This window comes from Nicotiana tomentosiformis, chromosome 7 (assembly GCF_000390325.3).
Source record: "Nicotiana tomentosiformis chromosome 7, ASM39032v3, whole genome shotgun sequence".
In the NCBI taxonomy this organism is placed as follows: Eukaryota; Viridiplantae; Streptophyta; class Magnoliopsida; order Solanales; family Solanaceae; genus Nicotiana; species Nicotiana tomentosiformis.
Window position 1 is genome coordinate 52,390,299 of NC_090818.1, and position 19,455 is coordinate 52,409,753.

Sequence of the window (19,455 nt, forward strand, 5' to 3'; positions counted from 1 at the left end):
TCTTTGCCTCCTTGTGGCTCCCATGTCCATCCTGGGTTAGCCACATCTGTACCTGTTTCTTTAGTGACTTCCCTGATCTTGTCCACCTATTCTTTCATTGCAATGAGCATGGTTTTTACACCATCTAGTCCTTGCTGAATCTATTGTAAGTTGTTGGTAGCAGTCGACTGAGGCTCTATTGGTTCAATGGTTGGCTCAACCTATACTGGAGTGCTTTCAATCTTGGCACGTCTGAACCATCCATCGTCACTTAAGGTGTAGCCCATCATAGCAAAGGTTGTCTTATCATAGGTGCTTGAAATGTACTTAGGAGAAAAAGGTGCCAGATCAACCTTTATAACCTCAAACATATGTGAGATGAGCAGGCCATAAGGTAAACAAGCAGCAGAAGAAGAAGATATGTCCCTCATACTTTCAAGAATACTAACGAATCCACACAAACCAGTCTAGCCTTTGATTATTCACAAGGCAGTATTGAACAAAGATATCCCTAATAGTCAAAGTACTGAGAGACCCAATCCTAGGAAGAAGAGTAGTAGCAATCATGTAGGTTAACACACGGTGTTCAAACTTAAGACTTTTAGGACCAATGTTAGGAGGGTTTTCAGACAGAAAAACTTTTACCTCTTCTAAGGTAACTTCAAAGTCTTTTTGGCCAAGAGTTTTACACAAAAATATCATATCCATGAAACTTAGCAGAAAAAATCTTCTCAAATTGATAAGCATCAAGAACAATACGAGTACCTAGGACCATTGACTCCAAATCATCTTTTTCATTAACAAACAAATTTGCATAAAACATCCCCACAGGTTCTTCATACACAGAATTTCCAACAGTATCAAACAGAGGAGAGAAATATTGAAAATCAAAAATTAAAATCACTACAAGATCAGTTTATCCTCTGGCCCAAAATCAGTGCTTTCCACTTCCTTTTTCTTGCATGCAGGCCTTTTGGGGTTTGATCCATGGGTCTTTTTCCTACTTTTTTCTGGCTTATAGGTTTGGACCAGCTACTGATCGTCACCTTGGTAAGCTATTGCCTCACCAACTAGTTAATCAGATGCGAGCCTCTCCTTGGGTGGATTCCTCCTTTTGATCACTGCAAGATAAGGCCAAAAACATGAATTTACTAAACAAGCGAGAAAGTCCCTTTATATCTAGAAACAGAAAGTGCTTCGAAAGGGGACAATTATTGTATGATGTCTAACCAATGCTAGATGCAGAGGAGCATAATAGATTGATATGAACATCATGAGTTGTCCCATAATAAAACTAGTTGTTGTTGATACCTTCTTCTCGGTTCCTTCTTCCATAATCAGAGATAGATCTTCCGATGAGTCACTGCTTTTATTAACGATTTTGAGAGGGTCTGAGTCATGGTATGATTCAAGGTCGATGGTTTTTTCAGGATTTTGGGATTTTTGAAACCGTATGCTTCGTCTTGTAGCAGTGGAGGATGAGAGGTTTCTCTTAGCCATGGTAGAGGAGTTGGTGAAAAGTGATGGAAAATGAGAGAAGAGGAGGATACTTAACTAGGCTCTTGGAAGATTGAAGGGTTGCATCGGTTAGAGGAAATGGTAGGTTCAGATTGAAGTGACACTTCCGAGGAGTTGCTTCGGCAGCATTAATGGAAGGTAATAATTGCACTCACATCAAATTAATAAACCCATAAATTAAGAAAACTCAAAAAGGAAGTGAAATATTTTGCAAAGATACAAAGGATTTTTTTATGCAATAGACATAATACCGATCTTTTTACGCAGTAGACAAAATCGTTCTTCCAAAAGCGATTTTGTAAAACTATCAGTAAGTTGGGACTCAGTGCTAATGAACTCTAATAAAATATCACCTTTTGCAATATGATCACGAATAAAATAATGCTTAATTTTTATATGTTTTGCCCAAGAATGATGCACAAAATTTTTTGACAGACTTATAGCACTTGTATTATCACAAAAATAGGAGTAGAAGTAAATTAAATCATAATCGAGAAGTTGATGCATGATCCAAAGAATTTGTATGCAGCATCTTCCAATATCTAAATACTCTGCTTCAGTAGTTGACAAGGCAACACAATTTTATTTCTTGCTATGCCAGGAAATTAGAGCATTTCCCAGTAGTTTGCATGTGCTACTAGTGCTTTTCCTATTTGTCCTATCACCTGCAAAATCTGCATCTGAAAAACCTTATAAATCAAAATTGTTAGAATGAGCATAACATAAGCCTAATTTAGTGGTCTCAATGAGGTATCTAATGATACATTTAACTGCAGTCAAATGAGATTCCTATGGAACCGACTGAAATCTTGCACACTTACAAATACTGAATATTATATCCGGTCGACGAGTCGTGAGATACATTAGGGATCCAATCATTCCTCCATACATCATTTCATCCACACTTTTTCTATTCTTGTCCTCTTCAAGAGTTGTTGTTGGACTCACTGGAGTTCCAATGGGTTTTACATTCTCCATTCCAAACTTTTTTTATGAGTTCCTTGATGTACTTGGTTTGGCTAATGAAGATTCCTTTGGAAGATTACTTGATTTGTAATCCAAGAAAGAAAGTTAGCTCTCCTATCATGCTCATTTCTAATTCTCCTTTCATAATATGAGCAAATTCTTCACATAATACAGAGTTAGAACTTCCAAAATAATATCGTCTACATAAATTTGAGTAATAAGATTAACTGAATTTGAACGCTAAATAAACAGAGTTGTATTGATATTACCTTGTTTGAAGCCTTGATTTAGATGAAAAGAGCTTAGTCTTTCATACCAAGCTCGGGGGGCTTGTTTGAGTCCGTATAAAGCTTTTGACAACTTGAATACATGGTTTGGGAAACTATTGCTTACAAAGCCAGGAGGTTGTTTCACATATACTTCTTCAGGGATATATCCACTTAGGAAGGTGCTTTTTATCCATTTGAAATAGCCTGAATCCTTTATGAGCAACAAAAGCAAGTAGTATTCGAAAGATTCTAATCTTTCTAGAGGAGCAAATGTTTCATCGTAGTCGATTCCTTCTTGTTATGAGTAACCTTGGGCGACTAGTCTTGCTTTGTTATAAACTACTTGACCAGATTCATTCCGCTTATTTTCGAAAACCCATTTAGTTCCTACGATGGAAGCATTGAATGGTTTTGGAACCAAGTCCCACACTTTATTTCTTTCAAACTGATCAAGTTCATCTTTCATGGCTTTGACCTAGTAGTCATCTTTGAGAACTTCAACCTTTTTTGGCTTAAGTTGTGATATTAAGGCCACGTGTGAGTTGAGCTTTTGAGATCTTTTGGTAGTGATACCTTCTTGTGGATTTCCGATGATGAACTTGTGGGGATATCCAGGTTCACTTTTTCATTCATTTGGAACACCTATGACTGTTGTTTTTCCAATATAGTTGATTGCTCAGCAGAAGATGGTTCCTGGATTTCAATGTGCTCCTCAGTTGACTAATTTTGCTGATTGGTCACCTCATCGTGACTGTCCTTTCCTGTAACAACAGACTTTAGGACAATAGAAATTTCCTCATCTTCAGGAAGTTTTTCATTCCTTAAGCGAGGGTTAGTATCCACAAAAATAACATGAATGGATTCCTTAATACATAAAGTTCTTTTATTGAATACTCTATATACTCTACTTGAGGGAGAATATCCAAGAAAAATACTTTCATCCCTTTTTGGATCAAACTTAACAAGGTTGTCCTTTTTATTATTGTGAATGGAGCATTTACAGCTAAATAGATGAAAATAATTGATATTGGGTCTCTTACCATTCCATAGCTAATATGGAATCTTTTTAAGAATGGATCGAATCAGGCATCTGTTAATGATATGACATGTAGTGCTTACAGCTTCTGCCCAGAAGTGGTGTAGGAGAGAGTTTTCCACAATCATGGTTCTTGCCATTTCTTGCAAGGTTTTGTTCTTACGTTCTACCACTCTATTTTGTTCAGGTAATCTTGGGGAAGAGAAGTTGTGAGAAATTTCTTGATCATTACAGAAGTTTTCAAAGGCTTTACTTTCGAACTCTCCTCCATGGTCAGTTCTTATAGAAGAAATGCAATATCTTTTTTCACGTTGTACCTTCTTATAGAAGACCTCAAAATTCCTTAGTGCTTCATCTTTATGACTCAGAAAAATAACCCAGGTGAAATAAGAAATATCATCTACAATAACAAAGGCATATTTTCTACCACCAATACTAGCAGTTCTGGTTGGACCAAAAAGATCCATATGCAAAAGTTGAATAGGTTTTGTCGTAGAAACAATGTTTTTGATTTTAAAAGATGAACGAGTTTGTTTTCCTAATTGACATGCATCACAAATTTGATCTTTTGAAAAATCTAGTTTTGGAAGACTAGTGACAAGATCACGTTTGGAATGTTTTTGAAAGTATACATGCTAGCATGACCAAGCTTTCTATGCCATAACCAGGGATCATCAATCATTGAAGCTAAACTAATTTGATTCCATAGACTGTCAATATTTCTAAGAGTATAGACATTTCTATCTTTACTTCCAGATAGAATAATTTTACCAGATTCGTCTTCAATGAACCAATCATATTTTTTGAAACGAACCTCATAGTCATTGTCGCATAGTTGACTGATGCTAAGCAGGTTGTAACCAAGTTCATCTACTAAGTAGACCTCATCTACATCACATGATGAGCTGAGGGGAACTCTTCGTACTCCAATTACATTTCCTTTTGATTTGTCTCCAAAAGTGACAGATCCACCATCGAGCTTAGTGACAGATTTGAATAATTGTTTGTCACATGTCATGTGTCTGGAACACGTGTTATTGGGATACCATTTTCCTTTTTAATTCTTCTTGCGGTATTCCTGCAAAAATAAATTACTTATTTTTAGGTACCCAAGCCTGCTTAGGTCCTGGACGGTTAGTGTTCTCATTGTTAGCCTGGTTAGAGGCCTTGGGTCGCCAAACCCATCTTTTGTCATTTTTGAACCTGGAAAGATTGGAGATATGACCAGGTTTTCCGCAATAAAAACAAGATGGATTGATAGGACTTTCAAAAGTCTTATCTCTTAACCTGCAATGGTTAGATTTATGCCCTATTTTACCACAATGAATGCATGTAGTGTGAGTTCTCGCCCTAAATGAATTGTTACGAGGAGTTGACTGGTTAGATCTGATGGAACTGTGACTGGTGAATTTTCTCAATCCATTCAGTTGAAGTTGAAGTTCATGAATTTCTTCTTGAAGCATGTCTTTTTCCATTTCACATACTTCAAGTTTCAGAGCCCAGTCTTTCTTTTCTTGTTGAATATTTCAAAGCTCATTTAGGACCTTCTCAATGTCAACAAGACTAATATCAATAAATTCTTGAAGTTCAATACATTTGGGATACATAGGAGAATGTACTTCAATGGGTCCCTCATCTGCCATGAGACCCAACTCACTTGAGTTTTCATCAGTGTCATCATTTATAGCCATGAAGTCCATGTTGGCAATTTCTTCATGATCAGATTTTTCTTCATCACCCCATGCTCCAAAAGACTTTTTCTTTTGAAAGTTTCTGCTGAGTTTCTTTTTCACTTCAGGTCATTCTACTTGAATATGTCAGTGTTTTCCACATTCATAGCATCTTCCATCATTTTGTTATTTTCGTTTCACATCTTCCCTTTCTGAAGTTCGTCTTGCCTCTTCTATTATTCATGTTCCTCCTCATTATGATTGTCATGACTTTGGAGAGCATAGCTATGTTTTCATCTTGTTCTATTCCTCCTCCTCCTACTCCTCATCCTCCTTTTTCTTCTTCTTCTTCTTCTTCTTCTTCTTCTTCTTCTTCTTCTTTTCATTCAGCCACAGTTTCTTTAAATGCGACTATTTTCCTTTTCTCTTGATGAACTTTCCTATCTAAGTGTGTTTTCTCAAAAGCAATCAGATCGCCTCTGAGTTTATCATATGATATCTTGTCGAGGTCTTGACATTCAAGAGCAATAACTTTGGGTTGCCAAATAGTGGGTAGACTGCTTAGACTTTTTCTGACATGTTCTCCATTTCTTATTGGTCTACCAAATGATTTCAAGTCCCCAAGAATTTTGCTGAATCGAGAGAACATTTCTTCAACTGATCCTCCGTCTTTCATTTGAAATAGTTCATAGTCATGAACAAAGAGATTTATCCTTGTTTCATTCACTTTGCTGGTTCCTTCATATGTGACTTCTAACTTGTCCCACATTTCTTTAGTAGTTTCATAACTTGATATCTTATCATACTCTTCACCACTTATGACGTTGTATATAAGATTTTTAGCCTTAGCATTCACTTGAATAACAACTTCTTGCTCTTCAGTGTAATCATCTAAGTCTAGAGGATCAGATGATACTATGATCTCAGCGTCTTTATCCTTCTTTGGAGGAATTGGAAGATTTTCCTTTTTCATCACACACCATACTTTGATGTCGTATGACATTGTATAGGTTTCCATACGCACTTTCCAATGTGAAAAGTGTTGGCCATTGAAGTATGGTGGTCTTACCTGAGAAGTTCCTTCTTGAAATAGAGATCCAACAACTGTGTTTGACGTCATGATCTTTTCCTCACTTGATGTTAGGCAGTATTTATATGTCCTTGCTCTGATACCAATTGAAAGTATAAGAGAGGGGGTGAATTGTAACCAAATTAAAAACTTAGTCGACTCATAGAGAATTAGTCGACTTCACTGTATCAGCAGGTTTGATTTGCAGTGGAAATAAATTGCATGGAATTTAAAAACTGAGAACACAGAAGTTTTATAATAGTTCAGTACCGGTGTGGTACCTACATCTCATTTCTTTGGGTCACAAGGGTTCTCTTAGATCTTCAATAGTTCATTACATCAGTAGTGGTTTTTGGATCGTTTACACCAACGATTTTCAGCAACAATGTTTTTCAAGCTTGACACAACTCTTTTTTTATTTTCTAATACTTCCTATCTTTTGAGAAACTTGTAACTCAGGAATACGGTGTTTGTGCTAAGAACTAGAAAGATATAAAAACAGTGATAAGTTGCGTAATCGATTTCTTGAGTCTGTCAGTCTTCTTATACGAGAGTCTTGTGATCATGCCACCTCCTTATTTTTGAGTTAGCCATTGCAAATTGACCCTTGATTGAGGCACATAATATTCTAAGAGTTTTGACCCAAGGAGTGCCTCAGAATCCTGCTCAATAGATGGGTTGGATTCACTAATTTCCTTTCTTTCTGCATTCATAATCAAGGGAGTGATTTGTGACTTGACTCGATCGATCAATCCTCAAAACCATCATATTTCGTTTACCAAATCGATCCTTGAAGTAAGGATTGTCTTCCTATAGCGACTACACTTGATCTTTCTTCCTTTTTGATGGCCTTGACATCCTTTGATTTAGCATTGTCCTAGGTACACTTGATCTTGTTTCTTATTTTATGTCCTTGACATCTTCACTTCCTTTGATTTAGCATTGTCCTCCTAATTTCCTGCAATCAAATAGATACAATTAGATTTGCACTATTGTCATCATTGAAACTTGGGTGTAATAAGTTATGCATGTGAGTGTTTGACCGAAAAATATAGATCTTGGTCCAAATAATTAAATTTATGTGAACAAGGGTTAATCTTAGCTAATAATTATATCCTTAGATGGGATTTTTTTAAAGTTGCGTAATCGATTTCTTAGGTTTGCCAGTCTTCTTATGCGAGAGTCTTGTGATCATGCCACCTCCTTATTTTTGAGCTAGCCATTGCATATTGACCCTTGATTGAGGCACATAATATTCTAAGAGTTTTGACCCAAGGAGTGCCTCAGAATTCTGCTCAATAGATGGATTGGATTCACTAATTTCCTTCCTTTCCGCATTCACAATCAAGGGAGTGATTTATGACTTGACTTGATCGATCAATCCTCAAAATCATCAGATTTCTTTTACCAAATCGATCCTTGAAGTAAGGACTGTCTTCCTATAGCGACTGCACTTGATCTTGCTTCCTTTTTGATGGCCTTGACATCCTTTGATTTAGCATTGTCCTCGCTGCATTTGATCTTGTTTCCTATTTTATGTCCTTGACATTTTGACTTCCTTTGATTGAGCATTGTCCTCCTAATTTCCTCCAATCAAATAGATACAATTAGATTTGCACTATTGTCATCATTGAAACTTGGGTGTATCAAGTTATGCATGTGATTGTTTGACCAAAAAATTGTCACGACCCAAAATTTCATCTCAGGCGTCGTAATGGCACCTAATCTCTAAGACTAGGTAAGCCGATTTCAATCACATTTCAAGCCATTTTTTTTAAGTAATCAAAACGAACAACGGAAACATATATGAAAATCTGCCAAGACTGGTAATACTGAGTCACGAACTCTAACTGAATACATGAAATGATCTCAAGGATCGAATACGCAATACTGGTAATACTGTTTCATAACACATAATGAACCCTCCTTTCGGTAGGGCATATAATTCATAAAATTGGAATAAATTATTCCGAAAACACATCAAACCCACTGAAATGAATGATAAAAATTATTTTTGATCTTATAGCCCTCAATGGTGCCCAAAAACAAAAATGACAGACACGGGCTCGCATCTTCAAATCTCCCAACAGGGATAAACATATAAGTAGGTCACAAAATTACGAAGCTCACCCATAAGCGGAGCATAATAGGAGGACTCATCTCAATATTCAGATTTGAATCAAATTAAGGGAAACTATTCTTTTATAATAAATCGGGATCGTACCTGTAACGACACCATCTGGTGTATCGGCCTCAGCCAAATCATAGTGATTATATCAACGGGTTGGGCCTCCACCTCTCAGGCACCCTCTACCCGTCTGTCCCCCACCCCTAACTGGATGTGCACGTGGGGTAGTAGCTGAATTGGGGCCCATAGTCTGAGTGTTCTGATAAAATCCACCCCTCACAAGTCTGGGACAATCTCTCATAATGTTCCTAGTGTCACCAGGCTCATAACAAACCCTTATGAGGTCGCGGTTGCTCATACTGAGTATGTGCCGGATAACTGAAATAACCATTATAGGAATCTCGTACTGGTGGCTCACTATAAGAACTTATTGGAGCACCCCGAGTAATCTGATGTGCGGACTGAGCTGGCCGACTGCTCGAGCCTCCGCTATAATGGGTCCTAGTTGAAGAGTAAAATCCACTGAACCCTCCATAGCTTCGAGACCTTTTAGCCTCCTTAGACTCCCTTTCCTCGCCTAGAACACCCTCAATCTTCCTCGCAATCTCTACTACTTATTGAAATGGAGTATCAGTTTATAACTCTCGAGCCATACATATTTTAATATCATAATCGAGCCCTTCAATGAATCTGCGGACCCATTCTCTGACTGTAGGAACCAAGATAGGTGCATGACAGGCTAACTTACTAAACCTGATAGCATATTTTGACACTATCATGGTGCCCTGACGCAACCGTTCAAACTCTGTGTGCCACGCATCTCGGAGAGTCTGGGAAACAAACTCTTTCAAGAACATTTCCAAAAATTGAGCCCAAGTTGGTGGTGTTGCATCGGCTGGTCTTCCTTCTTCATAGATTTTCCACCACTGATACACTGCGCCTGACAGTTGAAATATAGTAAAGGCTACTCCACTCACTTCCACAATACCCATGGTGCGGAGAATACGGTGATAATTTTCTAAAAATTCTTGGGCATCCTCTATAGTTGTGCCACTAAAAGTAGGTGGATTATACCTCTTAAACCTCTCGGGTCTCTTTTGTTGTACTTCTGATGCCCCTGGCCTGACCTCAGGCTGAACCGCAATAACAGGTTGTACCGGTACTATACCCGGGACCTGACCACTGTGAACCTGCTCCTTTGGAGTCGTGGTAGGAGTCTGAGCTACTCCCCCAATATGCGAAATATTTGGTGCAACAGAGATCAATCCCGCCTGAGTTAATGTACCAAACATACTCAGGAACTGTGCTAAAGTCTCCTGGAGTCCGGGGGTAACAACATGATTTTCTGGTACCTGTCCCCCAACTGGAGATACTGGTGGCTCCTCAACTACTGTTCTAACAGGTGCTCTAGTCGAGGCACGTGCCCTTCCTCGGCCTCTACCTCTGCCCCGACCTCTTGCGGCCCTAGCAGTATACGCGGGTATCTGCACAGCTAACTTGGTAGCACGTGTTCTCATCATATGTGAGAGAATAGAGATACAAATGCTCAAATTTCAAATCCAACAAATTCCGCACGACAAGAATGAAAGAAGTGGAAATTTCCTAATAGTTCTGTAGCCTCTCGAAGATAAGTACAGACGTCTCTGTACCGATCCGCAAGACTCTACTAGACTCGTTCGTGACTCATAGAACCTATGAACCTAGAGCTCTGAAACCAACTTATCACGACCCAAAATCCCATCTCAGGCGTCATAATGGCACCTAATCTCTAAGACTAGGTAAGCCGATTTCAATCATATTTCAAGACATTTTTTTTAAGTAATCAAAACTAACAGCGGAAACAAATATGAAAATCTCCCAAGACTGGTAATACTGAGTCATGAACTCTAATTGAATATATGAAATGACCTCAAGGATCGAATACACAATACTGTTTGAATAATAATTAACAGTACAATAAAATGGAAATACTCCAAGGAACTGCGACGATCAAGCAGCTCTACCTTGTATCCTTGCGATCCCACTCTAACTCTGTCCGAGTCCGATATCTTCAATACCTGGCTCTGCACAAAAATGTACAGAAGTGTAGTATGAGTACACCATGGTCGATACCCAGTAAGTATCAAGACTAACCTCATTGGAGTAGACACGAGGTACAGTCAAGACACTCACTAGTCTAATAACCTGTGCAATATAGTATATAAAATAATAGAAAACAAATAACAAAAATGGCAACACAAATCAATCAGTGATATGCACAGCAGAGCAACAAGAACACCATTAATATTGCTCAACAAATAGTAAATACAAGTACATCCAATTAAATCAAGTCCTTCAAATAAATATCTTTCGCATATAATTCTTCCAAATAACTCTCTTTCAAATATAATTTCCTCAAATAAATATCTTTCAAATATAATTCTTTCAATAAATTTCTTCCAAATATAATTTCTTCAAATAAATTTCTTTCAAATATAATTCTTTCAATAAGTACTTTTTGGATAAAAATTCTTCCAAATAAATATTTTGAATATAATTCTTTTAATAAAAATTCACCATGTGATACCCCATTTCATAATCATAAAAATACGGGTCTCGGCCCTTTTCATATTTTTCGTAAACACGGATCTCAACCCACTTTCATATTTTCACGGTACTTTGTACCCATAATTAAATCATCATATTTCTCCGGCACCTCGTGCCCATTTTTCTTATCACATCTGCACGGATAATTCACGTGCCAATATCATCATTATTTACTCATGGCACCTCGTGCCCACATTTCTTTTCATAATCCGCTTGGCAATAGCCACAAGCTCCCAATTTCAACATAAATCAGACTATTATCAATTTATCAACAACAAGATAAATTGCACAAGGTATATAAATAAACACAAGAAAAATTACAACATCACGTAAAAATTACCAATGCAACCACCCCACATCATCACATATCATCCCTGACAATAGCCACTCTTATCTCTCCTATAGCCATCCTTATCACTCCTATAATAGCCTCTCTTATCCCTCTGTCCTAACAATATCGATAGCCACCCTTATCGCTCTTATTGCCACCCTTATCTCTCCCATAGCCACCCTTATCACTCCGCCTAGATAATATCCGAACACACATAACAACATTGATATGCTACCCTTATACCCACATAATATCAATAGTGGAATGCCACCCTTATATCCTCAAAATAACAACTCACACAACACAACAATTTACACGAAAAATTATCATAGCAACATAACAAAATCAATTCATACCATAATTTTCTCAATGGCCACAACCAATTTCAAAGATACAACAAATCAATTAATTTCACAACAAATAGTCGAAGGCTGCACACAATGTGTATAAGACCTCAAAAACAATCAACAGAGATAGAAATTACTCAGCATATGGCAACTTCTTCATTAATCCAAATTCTCAATAATTATATAAACATCTCTTCTTAAGCTCATTTAATTAATTATTTGCAGAGAAAAAATCCATAATGAAATTAAATTCCAAGAAATATCAAATCATCAAACTCACAGAATTCACATAAATATACAAGTAACATTCATATCAAATCGTCATATAAAAACAAATTCAACAAACAAGGATTTAGGCATGACAGATAGATGATTTAATAAATGCCAATGATTATCCGATTTACTACACAATAATGCCTAAGACTTTAACCCAATAAAATTTGCACATATAAGTCCGAGTACGTACTCGTCACCTCGCGTACACGGCTTTTCACATTTCACAAATGGCACATAAAACTCGATGCATAAGGGGTAATTCCCCCACTCGAGGTTAGGCAAGACACTTACCTTTTTGAAGTTATGCCGATATTCCAAAATCGCCTCCTTGCTTGAATTGACCTTCGTACAGCTCAAATCTATCCAAATTAATTGTATAATTTTATTTAAATTCATCGTACACAATCCCGGATAATAATACGTCGACTTAAAAATTTATTCCAAAAAAGTCAACAAAAGTCAACGCGGGGCTTGCCTCTCGGAACCCGATATAATTTTCACGAAATCTGAACACCCATTCCGATACGAGTTCAACCATACCAATTTTATCGAATTCCAATAACAAATCATCGCCTAAATCTTGAATTTTAGTTTTTGGAAGATTTTACAAAAATCTTGATTTCTTCCATTTAAATCTGAAATAAATGATGAATATAACCATTGATTCATGAAATATAATCATTTTAGGATATAGAACACTTACCCAAGCCAAAGTCTTGAAGAACTCCTCCAAAATCGCCCAAAAACCGAGCTCCAGAGTCCGAATCGAAAATGGCGATATGCCCATTTTTGGTCCTTAAATGTTTCTTCCCAGATTCGCACCTGCGGTAAAAAATTTCGCTTCTGCAAGAACCACATGTGCGGCCAATTGCACGCTTCTGCTTTTCCCGTTCGCTTCTGCTCTGCCCAGGTTGATGTCCATCGCTTCTGCTAGAAGCTCCTCGCTTCTGCAAGGTCGCTTCTGCGATCAAGCTTCCGCAGAAGCGATTACACCAGAAATGTACAAAATTCCACCAGCTCTAGTTGTCCAAAAATCGATCCGTTAACAGTCCAAAATCCACCCGAGGCCCTCGAGACCTTAACTAATTATACCAATACGTCCCAAAATATAATACGAACATAGTCGAAGCTTCAAACCACGTCAAACAACACCGAAATTATGAATCGCGCATCTAATCGAATTATGAGTTTTTAAATCTTTCAACTTCTATATTTTGCGCTGAAATGTATCAGATCAATCCGGAATGACTTCAAATTTTGCACACAATTCATAAATGATGTAATGGATATATTTCAATTTTCAGAATCGAAATCCGACCTCGTTATCAAAAATTCCCCCTTCGGTCGAACTTTCCAAAATCTTCTATCTTCCAACTTTCGCCAAAATGCGTTGAATTGTCCTACGGACTTCCAAATTCAAATACGGATACACGCCTAAGGCCAAAATTATCATACGAAGCTATTTACATCATCAAAGTTCCATTCTGAGGTCGTTTGCTCAAAAGTCAACTCTCCGGTCAACTCTTTCCATTTATGCTTCTAAATAAGAATCGTTCTTCCAATTTAATTCCGAATCTTCCGAAAATCAAACTCGACCACACCCGCGGGTCATAATATATATTATGAAGCTTCTCTAGACCTTAAGTCACTGAACGGGACATAAATTCTTAAAACGACAAGTCGGGTCGTTACAAAAATATAGATCTTGGTTCAAATAATTAAATTTATGTGAACAAGGGTTAATCTTAGCTAACAATAATATCCTTAGATGATATTTTTTAAAGAAGCAATAAATATCGTGTAGATCTTGTCGGACGGTGATAATATCATATAATAAATATTCTGGGAATCAGGAGCAATAATGTAACATTCAATAATAATGAACAATAATAAATGACATTTAAGTAAATAGGAGAAATGATTCACCCAATAAATGATGGAATAAGTGGATCTTCCTCTTGACAATGGGTGATAGACAAATCTTTGAATATTCGAGTTATTCTCGAATCCGATGGAAAAGCATGAACAAGAATTTTAGTGAAAAGGTGATGTTTGTTTCTTAGCAAGTGAGAGCCGAATCTTTAAGTCAAAATGTGTTATTTACAAATGAATATCGCATGCCCCTATCATTGTCCTTTTTTCTATTTATATGTGGCATGTTCCTAATAAACCCTAGTACAAGTGAAGAGAATATTCACTAAAATATTTTCTTTTATGTCATATCTTAAAAACTAGCTGTTACAACTCTGTCAACGATGCTCGACCTTGACCTCGACCCTTGTTGACGCTTCAACTATGACTCATTGACTTTTCGACCACATACTTTGCTGTGTCAAGCTTGGGAACTCTTCCCTTAGTATTATCTTGGCTTAAATATTCTAAACACGGATTTTGACCCATACAGTTAGTCCCCGCTTATTGAGGCCGGCTTCAGGTGGGTTCGATGAGCGTATTTTGTTTGTTGTGGTCGGAATAATTGAGGGAGATGTGCAGGTCGTGGTCGTTATGGCGAGCTGGCAACGTGGACCTACATGGGCCGCTTATTTCAAACGCTTCAATTTTCCCGATCGGTTTGTTGGAGTTACGCTGTCCACGAATTAGGATGACGTCATGACATCATGCATCATTATGACGCATATTCCTGATGTGTTGCTTCGTTTCGCATGTAACCCCTGATTGAAAATGTCGCTTCGGTTTTAGTGACAGGTAATGATGAATCAATTTTGGTTCTGGAATCAAGATCCTTATAAATAGGATGTTAGGGTATGATTTTGAAGTTTCAAGTTTTTTATTTCGAAACCCCACATTATCCTCTTGCTCCTTTCTTGATCTAAACCTTTTCTTGCCGTTCCAGTGACTTGCATTCGTTCTCAATTCTTTATCGTTCGATACTTTCATTAAAACATATCTAACATGCCTTCTGAGTCTAGTGAGGGGAGTGATGCACTCCCTTTGGCGATGGTGTTTCTTCCTCATTAAGAGAATGTACCTGTCGCTGTCGATGATGGAAGTTTCCCGTTGGTGGAGGAGATAGTTCCTCGCAACCTTGATACAAGGTCTGATTTCTCCAAATAACCTGATGCTGACTCTGGAGCCTTTCGGTCAGTGATGATGGAAAAGGAATTGGGAGAGCTTAAGGCTAAGTTCGTCCTTCCCGATCACATCAAATTGATCCCGGTCAGATGGGATACGATGCAGGTCCACCATCCTAGGTATTGCGCCTTCTATCTGACTGGGTTGAGGACAATTTTGACTGGGTTGGTCGGCTTCTCCATCACATTGTAGGGATTCGTGAGTGGTCGGGTTTTTTAAGAGGTTTGGGCCTTCTCTCTCCTCGACTAGTAAGTTCCCTTTATTATCGGTGTCTTAGTTCTTTTTTCTTTTGGTTTACTTTTGCTGACCTTCCCCTTTGTCTGTGTTTTTCCTAGCTTTAGCCTGGGGATCTTCGAGGAGGTCGAAAGCTCCCGCTCCCGCATTCCGAAAGAGGAAAGCCTCTACGTCCTCGGCTCCCACCCCTCCTTTGACTACGGCTGCTTCTATTCGGGCTCCGGTCCCTTCTTCGACGGTGGCTGCTTCTGAATCTATCCCTCATTTGGCCTCTGAAATCTTGGCTCCTCAGGTATTCCGTCTTATCGATGAGGACGAGGGGCCTTTGCATGGTGATTGGGATTTGGTGCCTCGTAAGAGTAGATCTATAGATATTGGCAACGGGGTCACCCGGGTCGTTGACTTAATGGAGGGTAAGTTTTCGCTGCGCAAGACAGTGACCATTATCATCGGAGATGATATCGAGATGGAGTCCGAGATTCTGAGGTCAGCAGAAGCCGACGTGGATATGCCTTTTCCTTCTACGGTAACGGAGGAAGAAATGTCAGCCACTGACGTTCTTGATACTTCGAGGCGAGAGGAGGCATCGACTTCCCGACAAACTGCTGATACTTCATTGCTGGCCAATGAGATAGGCAAAGGCGTCACTAAGGAGGGCGACAAGTTGAGTTCGGACGTTTATGCGGACGACTTAAAGATGATGGAGGAAGGGTTTACCCAACTTGAGATAAGGTTGGAGGGGTCTACGGGGACCATTGCGATCCCTATGGATCATGACTTGCTGAAAAACACCGAGGACGTAGTCCCTGCCCTCGGTCCTCTTTGTTCCGAGATAGAGTGTAAGACCCTCAAAGAGTTAGATGATGGTAATTGGAGGAATGGATTCACGACGAGGCTCAATTGGATGTCTTCTGAGATTTGTATACGGCAGGATCCGTTTCAGAGGTTGTCCTCGAAGGTGTTCGCGTTAAGGCTCGTGAAGATCGAGTTGCTTACGGGTAAGATCTTATTATGCTTGAGGCCAGTGAGGGGGAGGATGAGGGCGTAGACTGGCTTGAAGGGGACGCCTGGTACGATATTGCTTATCTTGAAGGCGAAGGCGGAGATGGTGAGGGGGATCAAGATGGGGAGGGCATCGGTGGTGAAGGCTCTGAAGACCGCGATGGTGGCGATCAGTAGCTTTATTTTTGCCTTGTAAATTTTTATCTATTTTTGCCGGCGTCTTCATGGGCCTTTGTAAAATGTTTAAGTATGAAAATATCAAAGTTATTCTCTGCATATTTTTTCCTTCCCGTGGTTTACTTTCTGTACTTGTATGTTTTTTTTTGCTTCTATTATTTGCTTGTTTTGCTCTTTTCCCTCATTGGTGTTTTCTTTTAGCTGGTCATGGACTTGGAGACGATTACGCATTTTTTTTAGATATGGCCAAGGGCCGATAGGTGTTAGCTCGGGTGGGGTCGAGCGGAATATTTTGTTAGATCATGGCTGAGGGCAGATAGGTGTTTATTTGAATGGGGTCGAGCATAACCTTTTGTCAAATTGCGTCCGATGGACGATAAGTGTTTGTTCGAGCGAGGTCGAACATAAACTTTATACGAAAAAGGTGTCATGATAAACGTAAAGTTTATTGCTTTGACATTATTGCATACTTGGAGAAATTTACAGATTTTTACGTGTTGGCTGGCGTTCCAGTCCCAATCCCAGTCTATCTAGTCTCTTCATTGGTCGATCTAGAGAGTATTGAGAGGTTGAGCAATGAAATGGTAACCATGGCCCTACATTCGCGTACTTCGACTCGAAGCGTTCCCTTCGTCGCCTCGTTAAAAACCTCCTTGAAAAAACCCAAATGGGATAAAACTCAAGTAGGGGAAAGATGAGTACGACTTGGGGATGCTTTTTCTCTCAGAAGTTGAAGTATTTGAGGTGGATGATGTTCTAATTGCTTGGAATTAGCTTTCCTTCCATTGTCTCTAGTTGGAACGAACCCTTATTTGCTTTTGCAATGATTTTGGGACCATCCCAATTTGTTCCCAGCTTGCCTTCCCTGGAATCTTTGCTCACTTGAGTTTTAGCTTTCAATATGTAGTCCCCGACTTTGAGCGGTCTGACCCTTGCTTTCTTGTTATAATAGCGTTCTTCTTGTTGTTTTTGGGCGACTACTCTTATGTAGGCCATATCTCTTCGTTCGTCGACTTCGTCGAGTTCCTGCCTTCTGCTCTCGTCGTTACTTGTGCCGCTCTCTTAGGAGTATCTTAGGCTGGGTTCTCTGACCTCGACTGGTATTACTGCCTCGATACCGTAGACCAAATAGTATGGCTCTTTCCTGTGCTCATTTTCGAAGTTGTTTGGTAGGTCCATAATACTTCTAGCAGTATTTTTGGCCACAGTCCCTTGGCGTCTTTGAGCTTCTTCTTCATGATGTACAGTTTTGACTTGTTGGAGGACTTTACTTGCCCATTACCTGTGGGATGATATGGGTCAAGAGTATCCTCTTGATATGTCAGTTCTCAAAGAATTCGGCTGTTCTCCTCCCTGTGAACTGAGGTCCGTTGTCACAACTGATTTTTTTGGGAAGGCCGAACCGGAAGATAATGGTTCTTCATATAAAGTTGATTACCTCTTGTTCTCGTATTTGGGCGAATTCTCCTTCTTCTACCCACTTATAGAAATAGTCAGTTAAAACCAAAAGGAATCGTACATTACCTCGCCCTCCTAGGAGGGGACCCACGATGTCTATTCCCCATTTGATGACCGACCAAGGGGAGGTGACCGAGTGGAGGTGCTCGCGCGCTTGGTGAATCATTGGGGCGCACTTTTGGCATTTGCTTTTTTTCTCACGAAATCTACGGCATCCTTCTTCATGGTGGACCAGTAGTATCCCGCCCGTATGAGGCATCTGACAAGTGCTCGATTGCCGGAGTGAGCTCCGCAATGGCCTTCATGGACTTCTTCGAGGACGTGATGGGTTTGGTTCGGGACCAAGCACTTCGCCAGAGGGCCGCTGCAAGTCCTCTTGTACAGGTCGTTATGGATGAGGTTTTATCTGGCCGCCTGCATTCTTAGTTTTTGGCCTTTTTTTTGTTACCTATAAGTGTGTCGTCCTACAAATATGCGATAATACGATTATGCCAGTCCCAAGTTAAGTTTATGGTTCTTACCTCGATTTGGTCTAGTGATGAGTTGAAGAGGTAGACTACGCTTTTATCTTCGGTCGTGATACTTTTGGTCGTTGCGGCTAGTTTAGCGAGGCCATCTGCCTTGGCATTCTGTGCTAGTGTGAATTGATCGAGCTGACATTCATCAAACTCAGGCAGTAGTTTTCAAATTTCGGTCTGGTATTTTTGCAATCTTTGTTCCTTGATTTGGAAAGTCCATGTGACTTGATTAACTACAAGTTGGGAGTCACAACGTAGTTTCAACTGCTTCGTTCTATATTTGAGTGCTAGCCTTAAACCTACAATTACAGCCTCGTACTCGGCCTCATTATTAGTCATATCCGAGCACCTTATGGACTGACAAATTACTTCGCCTGTTGGAACCTCGGGTACGAGTCCTAGTCCATACCTTGACGTGTTGGATGCGCCATCGGTGTATAGGACCTAGAGGTCTTGTGTTTGGAGTGAATTTTGGATGGCTTCCCTTTCGACTTCACGCATTATTTTTGTGCTGAAGTCGGCGACGAAGTCGGCGAGCACTTGTGACTTTATTGTCGTTCGCGGCTGGTATGTGATGTCGTGCTCACTTAGCTCGATGGCCTATTTGGCCAGCCCTCTCGATAGCTCGGTTTTATGCAAAATTCTCCTCAGGGGGGAGGTTATGGTGACCGAGATGGGGTGACATTGGAAATATGGTCTAAGCTTCCTTGAAGCTACGACCAAGGCTAAAGACAATTTTTCAAGGTATGGGTACCTCATCTCGGTGTCGACGAGCGTTTTGCTAATGTAATTGATAGG

The 19,455-nt window shown here is 39.4% G+C and overlaps 1 protein-coding gene across 1 annotated transcript; it reads right to left on the reverse strand.

Moving 5' to 3' along the window:
* Nucleotides 1–200: 200 nt before the first annotated feature.
* Nucleotides 201–3,198, reverse strand: LOC138895604 (uncharacterized). Its single transcript, XM_070180312.1, has 3 exons — nt 3,042–3,198; nt 669–813; nt 201–423 (listed from the first exon to the last, which is right to left on the reverse strand). Exons 1-3 carry the CDS (start codon nt 3,196–3,198, stop codon nt 201–203), a joined length of 525 nt encoding a protein of 174 aa, XP_070036413.1.
* Between the last annotated feature and the right edge of the window lie 16,257 nt (nt 3,199–19,455).